This window comes from Ursus maritimus, unplaced genomic scaffold, assembly GCF_017311325.1.
Source record: "Ursus maritimus isolate PB19 unplaced genomic scaffold, ASM1731132v1 scaffold_16, whole genome shotgun sequence".
Lineage (NCBI taxonomy): Eukaryota > Metazoa > Chordata > Mammalia > Carnivora > Ursidae > Ursus > Ursus maritimus.
Genome location: NW_024424008.1, coordinates 56,095,945 through 56,119,347, shown reverse-complemented (window position 1 = coordinate 56,119,347; position 23,403 = coordinate 56,095,945). Strand labels below are relative to the sequence as shown.

The 23,403-nt window shown below is 41.2% G+C and overlaps 1 protein-coding gene and 1 long non-coding RNA gene across 2 annotated transcripts in view; one reads left to right on the top strand and one right to left on the bottom strand.

Moving 5' to 3' along the window:
* The window catches only part of ARHGAP20 (Rho GTPase activating protein 20), a 127,095-nt gene extending 105,529 nt beyond the window's left edge, over positions 1–21,566 (bottom strand). The window contains exons 1-2 of the mRNA XM_040631242.1: positions 21,352–21,566; positions 1,912–1,994 (exon numbers count right to left, since the gene is read on the bottom strand). Coding sequence (XP_040487176.1) covers positions 1,912–1,994; positions 21,352–21,456 — 188 coding nt within the window. The 5' untranslated portion in view covers positions 21,457–21,566. The remainder of the gene's footprint in view (positions 1–1,911; positions 1,995–21,351) is intronic.
* Positions 20,796–23,403, top strand: part of LOC121102930 — a 202,441-nt gene continuing 199,833 nt past the window's right edge. The window contains exon 1 of the long non-coding RNA XR_005835085.1: positions 20,796–20,946. This is a non-coding gene — a long non-coding RNA (uncharacterized LOC121102930). The remainder of the gene's footprint in view (positions 20,947–23,403) is intronic.

The window sequence follows — 23,403 nt, the reverse complement described above, 5'->3', positions numbered from 1 at the left end:
CACAAGTACATGAAAATGAAGTAAAGCCAAACAATTTTCTGAAATGGTCCCAAACAATACAAGTATAATTATCTTCTGATATGCAAGCTAGTGGCATTTCTGGAAAATTTAGTGTTTATTAAAACAAAAGTATATACAAATACTTTGGCTTCATATATAAAACAGTTAGGTTATAGGCAGAGACAATCATATAAAATTTTTCAGCTCCCTTCACAAAAATGCCACGCACGGGACCCTCAAAGCATGTAGGTATCCCACAATTCTTTAATGTGCAGGATACCCTGTGCATTACATGATGTTTACCATCTCTGGCCATTGCCCACTAAATCGCTGAGATAAACTCAAATGCTCCAGAAAATTCCAAAATGCCCTCTAGAAGTTAGTACCATCCCACTGAGAACCACTAGTCTACACAAACTTAAAGTATCTACATGCATACTATTACAGATTCTCATAGGCTTGGGGGTAAGTGGGCCACTACTGACCCCTGATCTTGGGCTAAAGATTCTCTGATATAAAGGCTACTTATAATTGAAAAGCCTAGGACACATCTACCCTAGAAGCTTCCAATAAGAAATTATACCTAAAACTGTTTTTAAAAAAGTAGATAATAAAGCTGTTTTTACATGTATAAAACATCCATATACACAGTTGTACTAATAATTCTGCCTCCTCTCTCTACCTCCCCCGAAAAATACATACTCCTGAGTTTTCCAGCTAATCAAGGTCAAACTGTGAAAACAACCATCCTCTTTCTTCCACACTAATGCAAAGACACATTAATACAAATAATTCAAAAGTCATTTATATATGGCACTGGAATGTATTATTTATTTGGAAGAAGAGTATCTTCCTAATTAAGTTTTGATTAGGCATCTGTTAAAAGTGATTTACATTTCCTGATCAACCCAATGACTAAAGTATGTGTCTTCTAGGGGCAGGTGGGGGAAATGCTAAGTCTGAGAACATGCTGAGTAGTAAGAGAGTGACCAAAGTATTTTGGAAGTTTCACTAACTGGGATTTGGTTCTATAATTTATTTTTGGCACTGAAAAAAAAAACCACACCATGGCTTCATACAGATTTTATGTTAAATTAGCACATCATTCATAGAAAAAATAGATATAACCTCATTTTAAGTAAAGGTGATAAGGACTTCACTTTATATAAAAGGATTCACAGATTAGAGGAAAATTATCACAGGATTCCTTTGAACATAAAAACTCCTCCTGGTTAAAATGCCATTTGAAAATTAATGAATAAGTTAATGATTGAAAATCATTCTGTTTCTACATATTATGAAAGACTTGCTTAAAATGTCTATTGAAATGGTACTTAGTCTTAGAGGTGAAATGGTCATTTCCATAGTGAGTTAGCCTGTTTTCCTACTTCAAGTGCTACTGGTTAATTCACTAATTAATTTAAAAACGCATACAAGACATTAGCATTCCATTTTTTACAATCTCAGTTTGGTTATCTTTCTTCATATATAAAATCGGTAAAAATTTGCCTCATGCCCAGGCACAGGTATCACCTTACAATAAAAAATAAGCTAAAGTTTGCTCATAACCAAGATAAATTGTGGTTAAAATAACTCACCTCTGAGTATTCTGGTTGCTACTTATTTCTATAAATAAATTTCAGCAATATGTGGAGACTGCACATTTATGTACTAGGTGATATGAGATTTTTGAGTTAGTTTTAAAGCAACTGATCACACAGACCAGTTTGAAAAGGCTTTATGAGTCACATAAAATACAGACCTTACTAAATAACATCAGAAGTCATATTTTATATTATTAAACAGAGAATTTTGGTGCTGATAAAAAACAAACAAAAAAAACCTCACACATAAAAAAATATAAAAAAACACAGCACATACCAAATGCATAATACAAGGCTTTTCACTTACTTGGTACTGGGCCTTTTTTGTAGGGCTTTATCCAGGATAAGAGATGGGGCACTCCTCCTCCTTTCTGCTAGTGTTTTCATTTTCTGTTGAGGAAAAAAAAATTCAAATGAAGACCACATGACTTGTAAAGCCAGTAAATGCCAACTTTCAACCAATTCAGCAAGCTTTGTATTGCCTATCCTTGCCTCTCAAAGAGCTTGCAATCTCACTGTAGAGACAAAATAATAACATCTTAACTAGGATAGTGTCAAAAAGTGGTAGAGGCTTTAAATATTTTTTATGGCCAGAGAATAAGGAGGTCAAATGTTGATCAGAGTATTTCGGAAAAGCATTATCATAACCATTATCATCAACTGTAGCTAACAAATATATTGCTTACTATGTTCCAGCCCCTCTGCTAAAGGCAAGACTAGAGTATCTCATTTATACTTCAAAATGTCATATGGGTAGTTCTGTCTCTCTTTCATAGGCGGGACAGGACCCAAACTGGGCCTCAAGGAATGTCAAGATTTGAAGAGATCAAGTAAAGGGAGGAGAAAGAAGGAAGGAAGGAAGGAAGGAAGGAAGGAAGGAAGGAAGGAAGGAAGGAAAGAAAGAAAGAAAGAAAGAAAGAAAGAAAGAAAGAAAGAAAGAAAGTTAAAGCAAAAGAGACTAGATTCTTACACATTTAATAGACCTTTAAACTTAAATATTTACACATTTGGGGATCCCTTCTTCCAAACAGATTTTTTTTTCTGTAACTTAAAAAAAAGACCAAAAAGATCGTTGTTTTTTTTTTTCTTCTTCTTCTTTTCTAAGTGGTATATAAACATAGGATTAACTGGATAATTCAAGCACTCTGTTTCAGAGGACCTACGATTTTTGGTAAATGAGGATTTATTCAACTTGGATTATCCAGATAATCACTCTCTAAATTCAATCTTATATATTTAACAATTCTAGAGAGAGTCAGAGGGCCTGCCCCCAGAAATGGAGGAGTAAAATCACCAATATGCTCATCAACAGCCAGAGTGAAGTTCAGGCTGTGGCCATTCTTCCTGCTCTACTCTCTCACCTTATCCTGGCCAGAGGTCTCACCTACCGCTGGAGGGCCTAGGCCAGCCGTCCTGGGAGCCGGGTGCTGCTCTAGCAGGAACCACAGAAAACTAACTGGTTCAGGATCAGTACCTAATTACATTATTTATAAAGGAACTGCTTCTAGTAAAATCAAACTTAGATCCTGGCACAGGAACAGAGGAATAATCATCCAGTGAGAAGGGGATATTGGCCTTCTTTGGCACAATTCTTATCCCCAAAATTCACCATGTCCCCAGGATCTCTCCACAGTTACTGTCACCAGTGTCCTGCCTCAGTGTTGCCGTCCCCCCATTAATCTTTTGGCTCATATGTGGAAACTATATGCCCAAACCTTCTTAGTATAGCTCAGACAACAACTGGTCCAATTACATAAACCATGAATAAAACACAGGAAGCAAATGGGTAAGAAAGAAAGAACACCATACTTCTCAATCAGGTATTATTAATCAGGAATGAGTTTCAGGGAAGGTTAAATTGTACAATTTCTTATTTACATGATATTTATTTATGCCTTGCTTCTGGAGAGAAAGCCCACAGTTTTCATCAGATTCCCAGAAAAGTCTGTGATTTTGATAACCTATGTGATATCTTACAGCTTGTCAGCCCCATCTCACTGTTGCCATTACTCACATTTCTCGGGAACACAAGTCTCCTGAATCCACCATTCTGAGGCTGGTGTGACCGCAGAGGTGGCAGGGAGAAGGAAAATCTGGGAGACAAGTATTTGTATTGTAAGGCCCAGTGGCCTGTCCCCATGTGAAGAGTCTCAATACTAAAAGACTGGTTGATTTTACTAAGAAAGGTGGCAGTTTGTTCACATGCACATTTTCTGAGGGTTCTGTTTCACCTTCGGATCTGGGCTAGATTCCTACCCCCCAATCCTCTGATTCCCTTTTTTCAACATCTATTTACTGTGCTTTGAACTCTGAAATGTGCCCAATCCTTTAAGCTTTACCTGAGCTCCTTAGCCTCAGTTTTGAGCTAGACTAGGGTGCGCCTAGTCTACCTTAGTGGAACCACATTCCTGGATCTATCTCAGCAGCCTTGCCTCTGCGGCCCCTAACCCTCTGACACCACGGTCAGCAGACCCAAACTCCTAACTGAATCTTCATTCATATGGAATTTCTAATTCTGAGCTCCTTGCCCTTCAGGTTTACAAAGAATTTAGAAATGTTCAAAAGACAGCCATAAAAGAACTTAAAATGCTGGGGGAAGAAGAGTCTGTGAGAAAAGCTAAAATGATCTGAAGTTCTTCATGTGGAAGGAGAAATAATCTCGAAATTAATGCAGAGTCATCATATGGAGGATAGAAAGTGTCTTCCAAAGAAGAGAACATAAAAAGAAATGCTGCTAAACCATAGACTGAGAAAGCAGATTGATCTTGGGTATGGTTCTCTGAAAAATTTTAAAAAGCTGTGAATTGCATTGTACACATAATTTCAAAGGGTTCAGAGACCTGCATAACATGGATTTCTCAGGGATTCATGGACTCCAAATTTGAAACCTTCTGACATAAAGAAATCTTCCTGAGAGTGATGGCTGTTAAAGATGAGAATGAATACTCAAATAAAGATGACCAATTTTCTTCTGTAAAAGTGTTTTTAAAATAGGAGTTTCTCATGAAGACCTAACACAGAGGTCCATATCCACACTAATTAGCCCATGTTTCCTTAGTTACAAAATTGTCAGATGTATAAGGAGTCAAATGCAGAGTGTATTTACTTCATCTAATGGATTCATAAGCAACAGAATGTAATCAAACTATAGGAAGAATATTATTTTTATTTGAGATCCTACTGTTTGTAGTAAGACTCAGCACTAATGAGATATGTAACCCAAGGCAATTTAGTCACTTCTCTGGGCTTTCATTTCCTAATCTAGAAAATCAGAAAATTTGGACTGTACAGTCTCTTAGATCCCTTCTATTTCTTATATTCTCATGTTAAATGTCCACCAAAGATTTACCCTGGATATAAGGAACTAAACATTATATGTGCCAATTTAAGATTCACAGGATTCATTCCTCTTGTATATAATTACAAGTCTTAGAGGCACATGGGTGGCTCAGTCAGTTAAGCGTTGTACTCTTGATTTCAGCTCAGGTCATGATCTCAGGGTCGTGAGACTGAGCCCTGTGTTGGGCTCGGTGCTAGCTGTGGAGCCTGCTTAAGATTCTTTCTCTGCCCCTCCCCCTGCTTCCACTCCTCCCTCCAGCTCTCTCTCTCTCTCTAAAAAAAAAAAAAATGTTACGATGGCTAATAGGAGCTTAATAAATAGATTTAGGTATCAATTCATTAAAAATACACAGATCTCTTTCTTTTGTTCAAAAGAATACAAAACAAAGGGGCAATGATGACTTCAAAACAAATTCACTTATCTATCAAAGAATCTGTTCTCAGGCAATAGACTTGGATTTTCTTTTTCGTTTATAACAACTGTGTGAAATATAATACATGGAGATAGAGACTATTGATTCCTCTACAAATAGATTACTGTGTAAGCTTGTCGGGGCAGGTTGAGGCTATGCCTATACAAGCACCAACAAATTTCAGTTGTTCAATGACAGTAAAAACTATGATTCTTCGCCTCACAGAAAACAGAGGGTAGGTTTAAAACAATGCTTTTTGTCGTTGTTAGCTTAAAAATCACAATGTACAGTATGATTTTTCAGAATGCCCACATGCTTGATGTTCATATCTAGATGACCTCACAAATACTGGATGCCATTCTGAAACTGAGTATTTGTAAAGAGGTAATCTGTTTTTTTTCTTTTCTTTTTTTTTTTTTTAAGAGAAGGAGGTCGGGGGGAGAAAGAGCTGAGGGAGGGGCAGAGGGAGAGGGAGAGAGAGAGAACCTCAAGCAGGCTCCATGCTCAATGCAGAGCCCGATGCAGGGCTCGATCTCACAACCCTGAGATCATGATCTGGGCCAAAATCAAGAGCACGATGCTTAACTGACTGAGCCACCCAGGCTCAGTTTTTTTTTCTAAATTGACAACTACATATTAGGTTAAACAATTAATTGCATTAACCTTTTGGGAATGATTTTCTTGATATTGTACCACTTACCTAGTCTTCAAGGGCCCAAAAAACTAAAAAAGAATTTTATATGAGCTAAAAGACAAACCTGAAGTAGCATTTATTTACCCCTCCGCTTCCAATTGGGAAAGATAAAGAGGACCTTGGAAGAAGTTGTAAAAGGAAATAAAGGTGATTACATTCTAAAAACATCTGTGTTTTTACTAACAGCAATTTATCAGGGAAGTGTAACATGAACAGAAGAAAGTCATTAGATCTTTGATTTTCTAAGCTGTCTCTTCTGCAGTTATATTTGGTAATAAGGGCAAAGACCTATTCCGCTAAAAAGTAAAATAGAGGTCATAATTGAAAATAACCAAATACCTATAATTCCTTTTTTAAAAATATTTCAATAATAGCAAAATTGCAGCAATATTTCCAGCTAATCTGCAAGTTGCTTTCCACTTTGACTCTTTTTTAATCAGTTGTATTCATTGTATGTTCAATTCCCTGTGTTACTATCTTGCTTCTCATATTATGACTCGGTTATGGCATTTCGTATTATATTATTTATCTTTCTGCACCTTTCTAGAGAGCAGGGACTGTAACTTCTTTCCAGCTTTCTCCAGTCCTTCGACAATTATTTACTGGAATTTTGCTCAGTAGTAGGCCTCTCTTTGTATTCCCAAAGCCTAGTACAACGCCTGGCACAAACTATATACTCAATAAGTGAAGGCTTTAGGTGAATTTTAAAATCCACTATCCTCCATACCTGTATCACTATCCCCATACACACACACAAGAAAACAAACAAACCTTTAAGGGGCTCTGCTGGAATGCTGTCATTAAGGAAATGTAAGCATTGCTGTGGAACTGGATGGTGAAGAGTCATCCTTGTATACTGCAAACTACATCTTCTAACACAGTGCTGACATTTACTACTTTGAACTACAGGGTAAACATCTGATGATTAAAGTTAATTACCTGCCAACAAAAGGTGCAGGGACACCTGGACATAAACATGCAAAAGAATTAAGTTGGACTCCTATCTCACACCATATATAAAGTTTAACTAAGGATGAAACAAAGATCTAAAAGTAAGAGCTGAAATTATTAAAAAAAAAAAAAAACTTAGAAAAAAACATAGGCAGAATATTTGTGACCTTGGGTTAGGCAATGGTTTCTTAGATGTGATACCAAAAGCACAAGCAACAAAAGGAAAAGAATAGATAAATTGGACACTGTTAAGATTAAAAACTTCTATGCTTCAAAGGGCACTAATAAGAAAGTAAAAAGAAAACCCACAGAATGGAAGAAAATTCTTACAAATCATATATTTGATAAAGGATTTGTATATAAAGAATTGTTATTGAATTGGCACAATTAAATAAAGATAAATAAGCCAATTTTAAAATGGGCAAAGAATCTGAATGGACAGTTCTCTAAAGAAGATATACCAAAGGCCAATAAGCACAAGAGAAGATGCTTAACATCATTAGCCATCAGGGAAATGCAAATCAAAACCATGACATATCACCTTATACTCATCAGAATGGCTATAATAAAAAAGACGTAAAAAGTGCCAGCGAAGACATGGATAGACTGAACTCTCATAAACTGCTAGTGGGAAGATAAAATGGTGCTGTCACTTTGGGACCTAGTTCAGAAGTTCTGCAAATGGCTTAACACAGAGTTACACAGGATCTTGCATTTCCTCCCAGGTACATAAACAAGAAAAATGAAAATGTGTCCATACAAAAACATGCATGTGAATGTTCACAGCAGGATTATTTATAATAGTTAAAGAGTGGAAAACAACACCAATGTCCATCAACTGATGAATGAATAAACATGCTGTGGTATATCCACATAATGGAATATTACTTTGTAATAAAAGACACACTGACATGTGTAACAATATGGATGAATCTTGAAAACACTATACTAATTAAAAGAAGTCAGTCCCAAAGGACCGCATATTATATGATCCCATTTACATGAAAAATCCAGAATAAACAAATCTATAGAAGCTTAAAGTAGATTAGTGTTTGTCCAGAGTTTGGCGAGATAAGGCAATTGGGACATGATGATAAAGGGGTGTGGTGTTTCTTTTTGGGGTAATGAAAATGTTCTGAAATTGACTGCGACAACAGATGCACAATTCTCTGAATATACGATAGCATGTCAATTATATCTCAATAAAGCTGTGAAAAAGAAAAACAAAGAGCTAACTACCAAACTACTAAGCCACTGGGTTCTATCCCAGCAAACTGGCTCATAGCCAAGAGCCATAATTTTCTTTATTTGTATAATAATCATCTGTAGTACAATACGAGAAAATGAAAATTATTTGCTTTCTGTCCAACATGTTTTTGTACAAAATATTTGAGTGGCTCTCCATTTGAATTTCTCAGAGATCTGAGGAATATACCCACTGACCCTCCCCCACCACTCCAGTGCCCTAGCCTTACCATTTTCACACAGTAAATTTTTAGTAGCAGTATATTAAGTCAGTGAATTAACACTGCCCATATCTTGAGAGTTTAAGGTGGCGATACAAGTGTGCCTATGTAGGAAAATGAAACTGTAAACAGGTAACTGAAGAAAAAAATCTTTGGTCTTTTATTTTCAACAACTCAGAAAACACTGTTTACATAAAAATCTGTAGGTAGTCTCTCATTAGAAGTTTAACTTCATATCAACCAAGAGATACAGTACTATTTTCGGAACCTCTAAATCATTCTGAATCTGGTCATTCTTAATTCTCACAGAGATTATAGGAAAAGAATGCCTATCAAAAAAAAGGAACAAGATGAATGATTTAAGTCAGGTGAATTGCAACTTTTCATCCTTTCTTCTGTTACAGTCACTTTATGAAGAAAAACATCTAAGCATTTCAGGTGAATTTAAGTCAACTGCGCTGAAGTCACTTCCAAACATTTAAAATTAGCATACCATTAAAAACGAGAACTCTGAGTGCTTGCTTCGGCAGCACACACACTAACATAAGGGCTTTGAGGAAAGCTTTTAAAGAATTCAAGTTTCGAGGCTAGAAAAAAATTAATCAGATTTACAAATTAGCTTATTCAAATTTGATCATTAATCCTTTTGTGGCTAGTCTATACAATTTTGTAATCAATAAACTGTTTCTTTCTTGTCTTCCTGACACACCTGCAGTATTTAATTTGTGGAGACATACCTCAGCGACACTGGCTCTGCGAGGAAACAAGAAAATTTTTGAACTTGCACCTTGCTTCTAGGTCCTATTATCACAACCAGGTTTTGACCACCGGGTGAGCTGAAGCTTCTCACTATTGTCACTTTGGTCTGTGATGTGTGTGATCCTCTATTTACTCACAATCACTCCATCCAGAGTCACTTTGAGTATTTAATTAAAACTTATGTCATCACAGGAGACCTTTGTAGAAGGATAGTTCTTTTCTGAGATTAAGAAAGAAATATTTTTAGCTGTCTTTCCTCTTTCTATGAGACAACCACTTTGAAATAAAACAATAAACACGAGAATCTATGTAACGTAAGAGAATGGGCAATGGGCTAGGAGACAATGGACCTAAATTCTGCACCCTGGTTCCAGCACTTAACTTCTGAGTCCTCTCTGAAAAATGACATAATCATCCAACCTACCACAAAGAATACAGTAAGATTATATGCGAAAAGTCCTCTGATGTGGAAAACACTGCAATAGTGTAACATAGAGTGATACTTTAGAACGCATGAGTACTGTATGTAAATAAATACGAGGATAGCAAAATTCCCCTTATACATTATGCTTTGTTCCTCTGCCTCCACCAGACCCATGCAGGCTTCCGGAGTATCACTGTGGGCCTTGAAGTTGGCTTTCTTCTTTGGTAAAGTCACCAGTTTCAACCTCTGGTCACTATTCCTTTTTAGTAGCACCCTGGAGTAGACAGGGTCAAACACCAATGCCCTCTCCCTAATAATCCTTCACATGGCGGGGCTTCACATTTCTCACATCATGGCCATACAGGGTGATATGATTTACACATCCACAGCACGCTATGATAAACGATGAGGCTCTCTGGCTGCCCTCATAGCCATCTACCTGCCTAGCAGCTGAGGGGCTGATTGTAGCAGACACATCTGTGATGGTTGGGAAGCTCTGCCTTACAGCAACCTCTCACTTTCCTCATGCAGAGGGAAAGGGTGTGGTCATCAGATCCAGAAACCATAATGGTAAAAAAACAGAATGTATAAAATGAAAATGGAAAACAGGCCTAGGTCTATCCAGATTCAGATGTAGTCTAACCTAGCAAAGACTACTGCCAAAGCTGAGGTTCAAGAGGTAAATGCAGGGGTAGAAGTGGGAATACAGATTCTCTCCTAGATGTAAATTAGGACCCAGGTAAACAAGGAAAGCAAAAGGCCACAGAGCAGCTGGGTTTTCCACATCTTTGAAATGTGAGCTGATGTGGGCACACATACATTCCATTTTCAGAGTCCACACACAAGTGACCAAACATCCAGAAATAGGTTTTACCTTTCAGTTGTGCCATGTGACAGCTGTCTGTCAAAATGAGGTCAGGGCTGCTCAGCACAGCACTGACACACAGTGCTGATAGGACTATTTCTGCTGTTGTTCGGATGTTTCTAATCTAAATTTGTCCTAGATAAAGAAAATCAGACTGAAACAAAATTATAAAATAAACTGGGCTGTTGCCTGTAATCCCCATTATTGGTGGCTGACAGAAGGCAGTTTCCTCTGCTCCCTTTCCAGCCTCCCACACTGTATGTAGCTAAGTCCTCCGTACGTAAACAAAGGCTAACCCTCACCCCCGTCCAAGGCTGCTTTAGAAAACCACTGCAATTGCCAATACCAAACTGAGCATCCAGCCCACAGGCTTTCTGCACAAACCACAACCTTCAGAGTCCCTGCGATCTACAACACTTGGGAAACCAACACAAAGAATGGGAAAGAAAACTTTCCCCTTGAGGAAAAATTCTTGCAGAGGTAATATGCTCAGGCTACCACAACAGAATAACAGACTGGATGGTCTAAACAACAAGCATCTATTTTTCATAGTCTTGGAGGCTGGGAAGTCCAAAGTCAAGGTGCCTGCAGATTCAGTTCTTGGTGAGACCCTCATTCTCTTGTAGATAGCTGCCTTAAAGCTGTATCCTCCTCACATGGGGGACAGAGACAAGACAGAGAACAAGCTCTCTGGTCTCTTATAAGGGCACTAATCCTATCACGGGGATTCTGCCCTCATGACCTCATCTAACCCAGGGGGATTAGTACTTCAACATGAGTTTGCAGAGCGGGCACACCGAGTCCGTATCAGAGGTTTCTGTCAAATGCTCTGGGGATGAGAAAGGTATGAGTCATGAAACTCGAATAAATCACAGTAACAAAATGTAGATACATTTCTTCAAAGCACTATGCACACAAGTGTATGTACGTTTAAGTGTGTATACAAAGCATATATAACCTTGGTGTTAGTTATATACCCATTTATTTCTGTGATATTTTATAGTTTACAACCTGTATTAGTGGCAATTTAAATTGAAATCTAGTATATTTTCAACTACTGATAACTCCTAGGAAGGCAAGCTTCATAATCACATATTTTTGTTAAGTTGTTATGTGGTTCTAAAGATGTCTTTACTTTGGAAAGAACAGCCACCAAGTCCTGGATGGTGAGATGAGAACTTTGAAAGGATTCAGACACCTCAATTACTGAAGTCTCCTTTTCTGTAGGTGCCATCAAGTTGTGTCACCTATCCCCGTCTACTGAACATGGGGGGGGGCTGGGGGGTAGGGAACTACCTTCTGAACACTGTCCACTTTTGTCCTGCAGTCCTTTCCCTGAGTCATAGCCTGGGACAATGGTGAATCACAGAGAGTGACAGATTGCTTCACTGCCATCTTCACTTCGGAACCAAGAGCAACAACTGCACTATTTAGTATCTGTGACTTGGGAATTTTCAGTCTCTAAGTTGCAATTCTCTGTTTTAACTATTTTACTTTAAATTGATAATTACTTTTTACACAAATGTGTAAAAATAAGATTATCCCTAAGTTTTGTTTTATAAAAAATACAATTTATTCTGTTCTAACATATGAATGTTGGAGTCACAAAAAATTAGTTTTTCTTTTGCCATGTTAAAATGCAGGGGTGCCTGGGTGGCGCAGTCGTTAAGCGTCTGCCTTTGGCTCAGGGCGTGATCCCGGGGTTCTGGGATCAAGTCCCACATCGGGCTCCTCCGCTAGGAGCCTGCTTCTTCCTCTCCCACTCCCCCTGCTTGTGTTCCCTCTCTCACTGGCTGTCTCTCTGTCAAATAAGTAAATAAAATCTTTAAAAAAAAAAACCGCAGGACTATGTTCACATTGTAGGTAAAAATAACTATGGAAGCAAGAGTTTTTTCCTATGCTCAAGATCATGACATAAAGTTTTCTGAACTGAGAGAGTTTCAACTGGGTGTGCCAAACACATGACTGTCCACAGAGGCATAGAATTCAGTGCACCCACCCTTAAGTTTGAAATACAGTTCTGTAAGTTTGGGGAATATGCCAAGCTTTCCAACAGCAAATGACTGAGATATCAGCCTGGAAAGCAGACCTGGCTAAGGAACTCCAGAAGTACGATGATTGCCTTATATAAAACTTCCAAAAATGACAGAGACCGAAGCATAAAAATCACACATTTCCAAGGTAATCAGACTAATGATTGTATCATTTATTTTCACTATTAGTTAACATTTACTGTGATGATCAATTTTATTTTGACTCTCCACAGGGTGCCCAGATTAAACATTTCTAGGTGTGTCTATGAGGTTTTTCTGGATGAGACTACCATTTATATTGTATCACCGGATTTAATAAGACAGATAGCCCTCCCCAAAGTGGGTGGGCATCAGTCAATCTCGTGCGGGCCTTCACAGAATTAAGAATGGAGGAAGGAGAAATTTGCCCCTTTTTTCCTTCCTCACTGTTGAGCTGGGACATCTCATCTCATCTTGCCTCAGGAAAAGATGGTGGTGAATAGAACTACTGACTATCCTTAGGTCTTCAGCTTGGAGATGGCAGATCACGGGACTGTCACTGGTCTGTTTCTCTAGAGAACCCTGACTAAGACATTTACCTAACATTTACCTAATGGCAGCAGTGAACATAACATTCAATGGTAGATGGAGAAAGTAGAGATTCTGCTCCCCAAAGAAGGAAATTACCTCTCAGGAGAAAAACCTCTCAAATGTGCTTTTCTCAGCTGGTTGTATAGAATTCAAATTTACTCTCTCCTATATCCTATGTTACAAATAGTAACAAAAGCATCTATAATCTAGTTAGAAAAAGAAATAGAGTTGGAAGATCTGGTTCAAATTCCAGCTTTGCTGCTTACTACAAGTGGCGTTGGCAGGGCTCAGTTCCTTCTTCTGCAAAAATAAGTTAATACTACTTACTTCATATAATTGATGTGTATTATATATAGTTAGGCATTCACTTAAAGAGGTTTTAAAATTTCCTTTTATTACCCCATAAATTATAAACATTAAATTCTTATCTTTCTGCTTAAGTTTCTATCTTATTTGATATTTCTGACCTTCAAGGATGATTACTTTGAAGGACAGTGTTATGGACTGAATGTTCCCCCCTCAAATTCATATGTTGAAGCTCTAATTTCCAATGCGATGGTATTAGGAGGTGGGGGTCTTTAGGAGGTGATTAGGTTTAGATGAGGTCATGAAAGTGAGGTCCCTATGATGAGATTAGTGCCCTTATAAGAACAGACCAGAGACATCTAGTTCCATCTCCACCTCTCTTCCTCTCTCCCCCTTTCCCTGCCTCTCCCATGAAGACACAGAAAGAAGATGGTGAACTACAAGCCAAGAAGTGAACCCTCAACTGGCTGGGACCCAGATCATAGAAATTCACAGCCTCCAGAACTGTAAGAAATCAATGTCTGATGTTTCAACCACCTAATTTATGGTATTTTGTTATGGCAGTTTGAGCTGAATGAGACAGACAGCATCCACTCATTTGCATGTAAATGTTCTTTTAACAAATTCAAAGAAATAAAACTCTTTTTATTGCTTTACACCTCCTTTCACCTGGTAAAAGATACTAATTGGCTTCTGAACTTAAAGTGCTGAATATACTTTCTTCTCTTGACCCATAAGAAACAACTTATGAAATATACAAGATATGGGTTATTACCACCATTTTACAGACAAAGAAGCAAAGTACAGTCACGAGTTTGGAGATCACACCAGTGATAACAGAGGCCATTTCTGATTAATCTATTTCAGATTTTGATAATTTCAGACTCCTCTGAGCCAAAATAACCTCATGTACCTGATTTTATCAATTCACTCGGTGAATAACACACGAAAAGGATTCAGAAAGATATTGATTTAACCACAGGCATAATATTTTCTCAGTATTATAGAGTAAAACTGAAGCTTACTCACCAAGATGTTTCATTCAAACCCCAGCAGAAGACACACACATGACCAAAGTTGGCTCTCGGGGGTGTTCTACCATGAGCTGCTATAAACAGATGTGGACCCAGAGAATGCAGAAAGACAAGACAGAATGAAGTGTACAATAACAGCTGCCACATTTTAATATGTTGGAGCTATTTTAAAATCCTATTGCTCCAACTGACTTTCTGTGCCTCTAAGTCTTTCTTCCCTATCAAGGAGTTTTCAATTAGTATGTAAAACCAAAGGGTCAGAGTGCTTAAGTATGACACAAATGTTCCCTAACCGAAATGACTCTAATATGTGCTTCCATTTCATTTCATAAAAACTGTTCTATCCAAATGTGTATATCCTCAAGGATACATTATCCATAAGATTTTTTTTCTTTAAAAGATTTTATTTATTTATTTGACAGAGATAGAGACGGCCAGCGAGAGAGGTAACACAAGCAGGGGAAGTGGGAGAGGAAGAAACAGGTTCCCAGCAGAGGAGCCTGATGTGGGGCTCGATCCTACAACGCCGGGATCACGCCCTGAGCCGAAGGCATACGCTTAACGACTGAGCCACCCAGGCGCCCCACATTATCCATAAGATTAATTCAGAATTCTATCTAGGAGCATTATCCATATGCTCCTATTATCTTTTAGAACCACATTTTTAGAAATTACTCTACAAATTTATTGTGTATTATTCTGAAGAGTCTAAGCGACAGAAAATCCTTGATATCTGGAAATAGTCAAAGCATCTGACTAGTGGATTTAAGGTCAATGAACCAGGTAGGTAATTCTGCTTCAGGTTAAAATACTAAATGTGGCTATAAAATAAAGAGAATAGCTTCTTATACAGCATCTACACACTGGCTCTTCAAACACATCATGTTCTTTCCTACCTCAGGATCTTTGAATAATTGCTCCTACTTCTTGAAATCTTTTTATGGCATCTTGTTTTCACTCATAAAAGAGTAAAGCCTCACTTAAGAGAGGCCTTCCCTGAAAACTTAATGCCAGAGTGGCCTAGCTCCATATCCATGTTTGTTTTTTTAATAATAGTTATCACTATTTATTAATTTTTGTTATTATCGCTTTTGTCTTTCTCTCAACCTGTGCTGTCCAGTATAGTATCCAATAGACGCATGTGGCAACTCAAATTTAAATTCAAATAAGTTATAATTAACTAAAATTACAGAAAAAAATGACAAATTGGATTTCATCAAAATTAAGAACACTGTTCCTTGAAAAACACTGTTAAAAGAATAAAATGACCAGCTACATTGTGGGAGAAAATATTTGTAAATCACATATACGATAAAGAACTTGAATCAGAATATATAAATAACTCACAAAACTCAATAATATAAAAACAAAAATCCAACTAAATTTGGGCAAAATATTTGAATAGGAACTTCACTAAACATAACACATGGATGACAAGTAAGCACATAAAAAGATGCTCAACATCATTAGTCATTAGGAAAATGAAAACCAAAACCATAGTGAAATACCCTATGATTCCCTCTAAGATGGCTACAATCAAAAAGATAGTAAGTGTAGGTGAAGATGTGGAGAAATTAGACTCTTATACACTGTTAATGGGAATGTAAAACCACTTTGGAAAACAATTTGACATTTTCTTAAAAAGTTAAACTTACATCTAAAATACGATCCAGCCATTCAACCCCTAAGTGTTGACCCAAAAGAAAGGAAAGCATAGGTCCATACAAAGACTTATACATGAATGTTCACAGCAGCTTTATTTGTAGTAGCCAAAACTTGGAAACAACCCGAATACCCACTAATAAGTGAATGGATAAACAAACTGTGGCTTCTCTACATGATGGAATCAGTATGAACTACTGATATATGCAAAAACATGGATGAATCCTAATATAATCATATTGAATTAAAGAAGCCAGAAAAAATACATAGTATGATTCCATTTATATATAGTTCTTTTTTTTTTTTTTTAAGATTTTATTTATTTATTTGACAGAGAGAGAGACAGGCAGCGAGAGCGGGAACACAAGCAGGGGGGGTGGGAGAAGCAGGCTCCCAGCCGAGCAGGGAGCCCAATGCGGGGCTCGATCCCAGGTCCCTGGGATCACGCCCTGAGCTGAAGGCAGACGCTTAATGACTGAGCCACCCAGGCGCCCGCCATTTATATATAATTCTTAAAAATGCAAATTAATCTACAGGGACAGAAAACAGACCAATGGTTGCCTAGGAAGGGGGAGAAAAACCAAGGGATTAGCAAGGGACATAAACTTTGGGGGATGATAAATATGTTCATTCTCTTCACTGTAGTGATGGTTTCACAAGTACATACATGTGCCAAAGCTTACAGATTCATATACTTTCAAATATGTACAGTTTCCTGTATGTCAATTATCCCTCAGTGAAGCTGCTAAAATTTTTTTTGTTCCCCAGTTGTACCAGCCACATGTCGAGTGCTCAATAGACACGTGTAGCTAGTGGCTATCAAACTGGACACTGTAGATAAAGAGCAGCCCCATCAGCACAGAAAGCTCTCATCAACAGCAATGCTCTAAATCAGGGGGTGAGCAAACTATACACCAGGGACCCACTGCCTGTTTTTCTTTTTCTTTTTTTTTTATAAAGATTTTTATTTATTTATTTGACAGAGATAGACAGCCAGCGAGAGAGGGAACACAAGCAGGGGGAGTGGGAGAGGAAGAAGCAGGCTCCCAGTGGAGGAGCCTGACATGGGGCTCGATCCCAGAACACCGGGATCACGCCCTGAGCCGAAGGCAGACGCTTAATGACTGTGCCACCCAGGCGCCCCACCACTGCCTGTTTTTCTAAATGCAGTTTTACTGGAACAGTTATGCCCAGTCATTTACATACTGTCAATGGCTGCTTTATCGCTACAATGGCAAAGTGGGTAGCTGCAACAGAGACCTTATGGTCTACAAACCTAAATTATTTACTATCTGGCCCTTTAAGAAAAGATTTGCTGATTCTGATCTAAATCAAACACTCTGAACACAGGGGCTATATCTGTCCTGTTCACTGCTGTATGACCCAACTAGTGTTTATTGAGTACCTAATACGTGTACTGTCCTAAGCACTGGAGAGGCAGCCTTGAACAATACAGATAAGATCCCTGTTCTCATGGTTTTCACACTCTGGTGAAGGGTACAGGTAACATAACAAGAAGTAAATAAGAAAATAGGCAAGGATGAATGCTAACATGAAAATAAAACACAGGTATAGAGCATGACTCTATAGGTATAGGCGGCAACTTCCACATAGATAGTCAGGATAGGCCTCTGAGAGGACCGGACATCCGAACAACAGAGAGTCAACACTGCAAAGACTTGTGGCACAAGCAGAGGGAAGAGCAACACCCAAGGCCTCAGAATAAGAATGAATTTGAAGATCTGATATGTGAAAAAGAAGGCCCATGTGGCTGGAGAATACACAAGGTAGAAAAGGTAGATAAGATGAGAGAAATACAGAAGGCTAAGAAAAGGAGTCTGAATTTTATTCTAAATATGACGAAAAGCCACTATAGGATTTTAAGCAAGTGAGCAATAGGATCAATTTACACTTTTAAAGATCACTCTAGTGCTGCTAAGTGGAACCTGGGGCAGGGAAGAGCAAGAACGGTGTTAGAAAAGTTAGGGAGTTTCTGTAAAGGTACAAGTGAGAGATGGAGTGGCTACAGTGGCAGCGGGAGAGATGAAGTGTAGAAATTCAAGATATGTTTTGAAGTAATAGTTGACTAGCCTTTCTGATGGTTGTGGTACAGTAAGGAAATGGAGTTGAAAATGATCCCAGATTTTAGTTTGAGCAAATGGGACAACAGTATGAACCACAAATATGGGAGAAACTACAAACAATAAGAGCTAATACTTATTGAATGCTTATTATATGATAGTATTCACTCAATTTCATATATTCCCAACCATCTTGAATAGATAGGTACTATTGTTATGTTCATTTTATAAATAGGAAACTGAAGGTTAAGGTTAAGGTCAGAAAGATAGGACCAACACAGTGGAGACTTGAACCTGGGTCATCACACTCCACAAATTCCACCACATTGTATGAAATGGGCTCCTTAACAGTAATCTCTAGGAATATGAACTACATTCTAGGAATGGCAGGACCACTGGATTAACAGTCTCTCAGGATGCGAGCTTTAAAGATGCCGCTGTTTTGCTTTTTCTATTAAACATCACCTTGTTTTCATAGGATAATAGATGTAATTGTCATCTATACACTTTTCAAAGCACTTTCTGCAGCATCATCTCTTTGATTCCCATTTTACAAATGAGGAAACTAAAACAAGTCAAGTGATTTCCTCAAGATCATCAAGATAGTAATAGAATCAGAACTAAAAGCCAGATGAACTGACTCCATATAGTGACCTGGCCAATAAACTTGCCTTTAAAAATTCAGACCATTCAGAAAAAAAAAACATGTTTTACATCACTACCCAAAATACACATACATATATGAAATAGAGAAAAAGAAGTAATACAAAACTCTATTTACCATTACTAATTTGCTAGGATTTCTATTTAATTTTTTTATAATTTCGATTGTAACTGGCAATTTAAACAACATTGATCCATGCCTTGTTAATTAACACTACAACCACATAGACTTTTAAAGAAATAAGTCTCATGACTCACTAAAGCTACCAAACACCAAGAAGGCAAGATAGAACATAAAGATCAGTTTGTTGAGTATTTAGGCTACATGAAGACTGGAGTCCATAAGAGTATAAATGGCAATGATTTAATGAACTACACTTTGGAAATATTTTTTATTATGATTAATTTCTATTGCTAATATGGAGATCTGAAATCAAGGCATGTCTGCTAATATTTAAAATAAGATTTTAATGGAAAAAATATTTTTATGGAAAAAATATTAAAAGCAAAAGAAATAAGTTCTTCAACCTCATCTTTGCCCCAAAGGTAGTAAAAAGCTAAAAAATGCCCAAACGAGCAAAATCTATTTCCTCTGAAAAGAAAGAAAGAGAAAGACTACTGGTAATGTGACAGTCCATTACTACGTATAATGAAGGGACAGCACCTTAAGGACAATGGCTTAGGATGCAAGGCAACCTTTCATTTATTGGACTAGTACTTGATAAATGATCAAGCTACTCCAATGCCCTCTGCCAGTATGCTTAATTTTCCTTAGTAAAGGAAGACAACTGCCCAGGAATATAAATCTTTGATTTTTCCCAATTCCCTAATTTTACAAGAATAAAAAAATGCTTTAAAGTCTGTGTCAATTACTTTGAACATTCATTCACCTTCCCGAATGTGGCGCTAGCCTGGTCAATCAATTCCCTCTCTCTCTCTCTCTATCAATTCCCTCTCTCTCTCTCTCTCTCTCTCCCCCCCCCCCCCCCCCCCCACACACACAAGCTATCCCTGCATCTCACCTCAGAATCGGAAAAGCGACAAGGACACACCACAATACATCAAAGGCTGGCCAGCACTTCAGCCCAAACATCACCAAGTTCAGGGGTACTCCTAGGTGGCCCTGCTACATGGTCAAGGTCCTGGGGAGCGCCCATTCCCTCCATACTCGGAGCACCATCTCACCTCTCCTCAACTGACCTCTAGCCAACCCGAGATCCTGCTGTGCAGAGTCATGAAAGGCTGTGAGGTCCAGACCATCCAAAGGCCCGCGCAGCCCCTCTAGGCTCTAATGATGTAAACGCAGTGCCTCCAGACATTTCTTAGGGAAGAGTTCGGTGATCCCCCTAATCCCAATTCGTTTCCAGAGAAGCTGGAAGGGCACCACCAGGACACAGGGCAACAAAGGGCCACATAGCAGAAGGTCTCGGGGTGGAGGAGGAGCGGACACGGTCAGAAACCCCTAAATCCTGTCTGCAAACAGCGGGGCAGCAGAGGCCAGCGGCTCGCGGCCACGTGCACTTGCTCAGGGGACCCTTTCCAAGAAGCCCGGCCGGGTCGGCAACAGCACGCCGCACGGTGGCCGTGTGCACCGGAACGGAACACTACAAGTTGTCGCCCGCGTTCCCGCTCCCGGCTCTGACAGGGCCCACGCCCACGCCCCTCTGCGGCCCCGCTGCGCGCGGGGGCCAGGGGACCCCGCAGGGCGAAGGCCCCTGTGCCTGGCCCCCGCGACCCTCCGCCGCAGCCCACGGGCCCCGCCCAGCCCAGTTCGAGGCCGAACCAAACCTCCGTGCCCCTGCGGTGCGGACCGTTAGCATCCCAAGCATACCTGCGAGTCTGACCACTACCTCGGAGACCCCGGAGTCGTGGCGGAAGCGCCGCCCTGGGCGCAGGAACCTCCCCCAAAAAAAAAAAAAACAAACAAACAAAAAAAACAAAACCGCGGAGCGGCCGCGCCTCAACGTCCAGGTGAGAGGCTGAGCGCCACAGCCCAACCGCCTACCTTCCTCAGCGCGGGTTGCCGTGCCCGGGCGGACGCCGCGGGCCCTGACGACTCGGAGCTGACCCCGTCCGCAGGCGGTGAGCGCCCGGGGGACCTCGGGGGCGCCCAGGGGCCGAGCCCTCGGGGAGGGGGGACCGGGGAAAGGCGAGGCCCCAATGCCCGCCTGCGCGCCCCGACAGGAGGAGGAGGCCGGCCGCGGGTCCCGCGGCGGATGGAGACGGGGAGGGAGCCTGCGGGGGCCGTTCCGAGAGCTATTACGACTCTAGTCGCGAAGCCCGGGGGTCTCGGGGTGACTTGGGAGACCGCGGCGACGTGAGGGCGGGGAAGGCGGGAACGTCCCGGGACTCACGCAGCGGGCCGCGAGCCTAGAGCGTTAAATCCCGAGGCGGCCGGCTCGCGCGCGGCGGTGGCGGCGCGGAGGGCGCGCGCTGGGAGCGGGGCGGCGGCGGCGGCGGGCACGGGGCGCCGCTCAACGTCCTCACCTTCTTGGTGCCGGGGCCTCCCGCGAGCCGAGACACGCCTGTCAGGGAAGAGGAGCGCCCCGGCTGCCCCCCTAGAGTCTCCTGCTGGGGGGACATCGCTTCCATGAAGAAGACTTTCCCGCAAATCCCAGCCCAGGAGGAGGCTACGCGGTCATGTCCGCGGGACGGCGGCCGGAGGGGCGAGGAGGCGCGGGCCCGAGGCGGCTGCCGCGCTCAGGCAGGGAGCCTGGCTCCGGGTGCGGGCGGCGCGCCTCCCGTCGGGGCCATGCACCGCCGCTGTGCTCGGCACCGCAGGCTGCAGGCGATTGCGGCGGCGAGAGCCTGTCCGCGCCGCGGCCCGCCCCGCCTCGGGCCCGCCCCCTCCGCGCCGGGCGCCTCGCGCCGGGACCCGCCCCCGGCCGCCGTCCTCGGGCCGCGGCGCTCCCAGCGGCTACCTCGGACTGAGGCGCACGGGGCCGGGCGTCTTTCTCTGCTCGCAGAAATCTGCTAGGGTATAAGCGAGCGACTGACCTTGCCAACCCGCGACTCCGGGCAGGCCCAGCCCACAGGAGCTCACCGGCCCGTGTCACGAACGGGGGACTCTAGGGCACGGACGCGCGCCTCTCCCTCTGCCCAGCCCACGCGCACCCGACCCCGTTCCTGCCCGCGCTGCGCCCGCGGGGGAAGGCGACGCGGCAGCGCGTGCGGCGGCGCAGTCGCGGCGACCTCAGCCCGAACCGAGGAGCTGCGGTGATTTCTGTCTCGCTTTCAATGGACTGTAGAGGGGTCCCCTCGACCCCAACCCGCACCCCCCCCGGCCCCCAGGCTCCCACCCCCGAGGCCTCGGGCTGGAGCTGCGCTTCGCAGGGTGCCGTGGCTGTGCACATTGGGAGCCCCCAGCATCGGCTGACCTCTTGAGCAATCCCGAACGTTAGCCTGTTCGGGTAGCCCTCGTTGGCTTCTTCAGCCTCGGGTCAGCGGCCCCTGCAAAATTTGCACCAGCGGTTTCCGCTGTCTGCGGCTGCAAAGACATGGGCATTCCAAACGTCAAAGCGCAATTAAGGAAAATGCAGGCAAGAGAGAGGACTCTGAAATTTGGCTTAGCCATTGAGAAGGCTACAATATGTGGAAATGTTTATCAGATATCTGCGCCGAGAGCATAACTTCCTGACAGCTCAAATAGTGGCAAATTTTTTTAAGGCCAGAGAATAATCAGAGGGAGGGGATTTGGAGCCAACCCCGGTGGAGTTGAGTGTTGCTGCATTTTGTAGGACAGACTGGTGCGGATGATTCGGTAGGTGGCATTCTTCCCTTGGAGTCCAGACTTCATAAAGGGTGGATTAGTGATGAAGGACACCACTCCATGATACTATGTTGTTGAAGGGGGTTTGTTTGTTTTTGTGATTTTTTTTTTAAATTGAGGTTCCTGTGGGGTTGGGCTGTTATCAGGACAGGTTGTAGAAGAATAGGGCTCTGGCCGGCTCTGTTCCAAGCAGGAGATGCTATCCAAAACACACACACACACACACACACACACACACATACATACACTTACATACTACACCCCCCACCCTCAAACTCTGGCATTGTTTATTGTGGAAGTAATGGGGAGAAAATGTTCCAGCCCATTTTAAGCCTTGTCCACATCCCATTGTTCAAAGCAGACTTATATAGGCTGTGAAAATCATGATTTAAATAATATATATATATATGTATATATATATATATATGTATATATATATGAAGCATCCTACTATATATGTATGTATATGTGCAAAGATGCATTTTTTCAGGGGTGGCTCTCTTTCTGCAGCTTGGACCCGTGTGTAGTGACAGGACTTTGCACCCAATGTAGAGTTTATCATGAATTTTATGCTGCAGACATCTTTGCAATTCCTTTCATTCTGTGTTGAAATCATGCTATTATGCTTCCTATCATGAATGGACAATCCCAGTTTTTCTTACTCTGCTTCATTTTTTAAATTTCCGTAATACTTATCTCCTTTTAATATTTCATGTAACTAACTTATTATCTTTAATGTTTATTATCTGTCTCTCTTCCAGCAGTCAGAA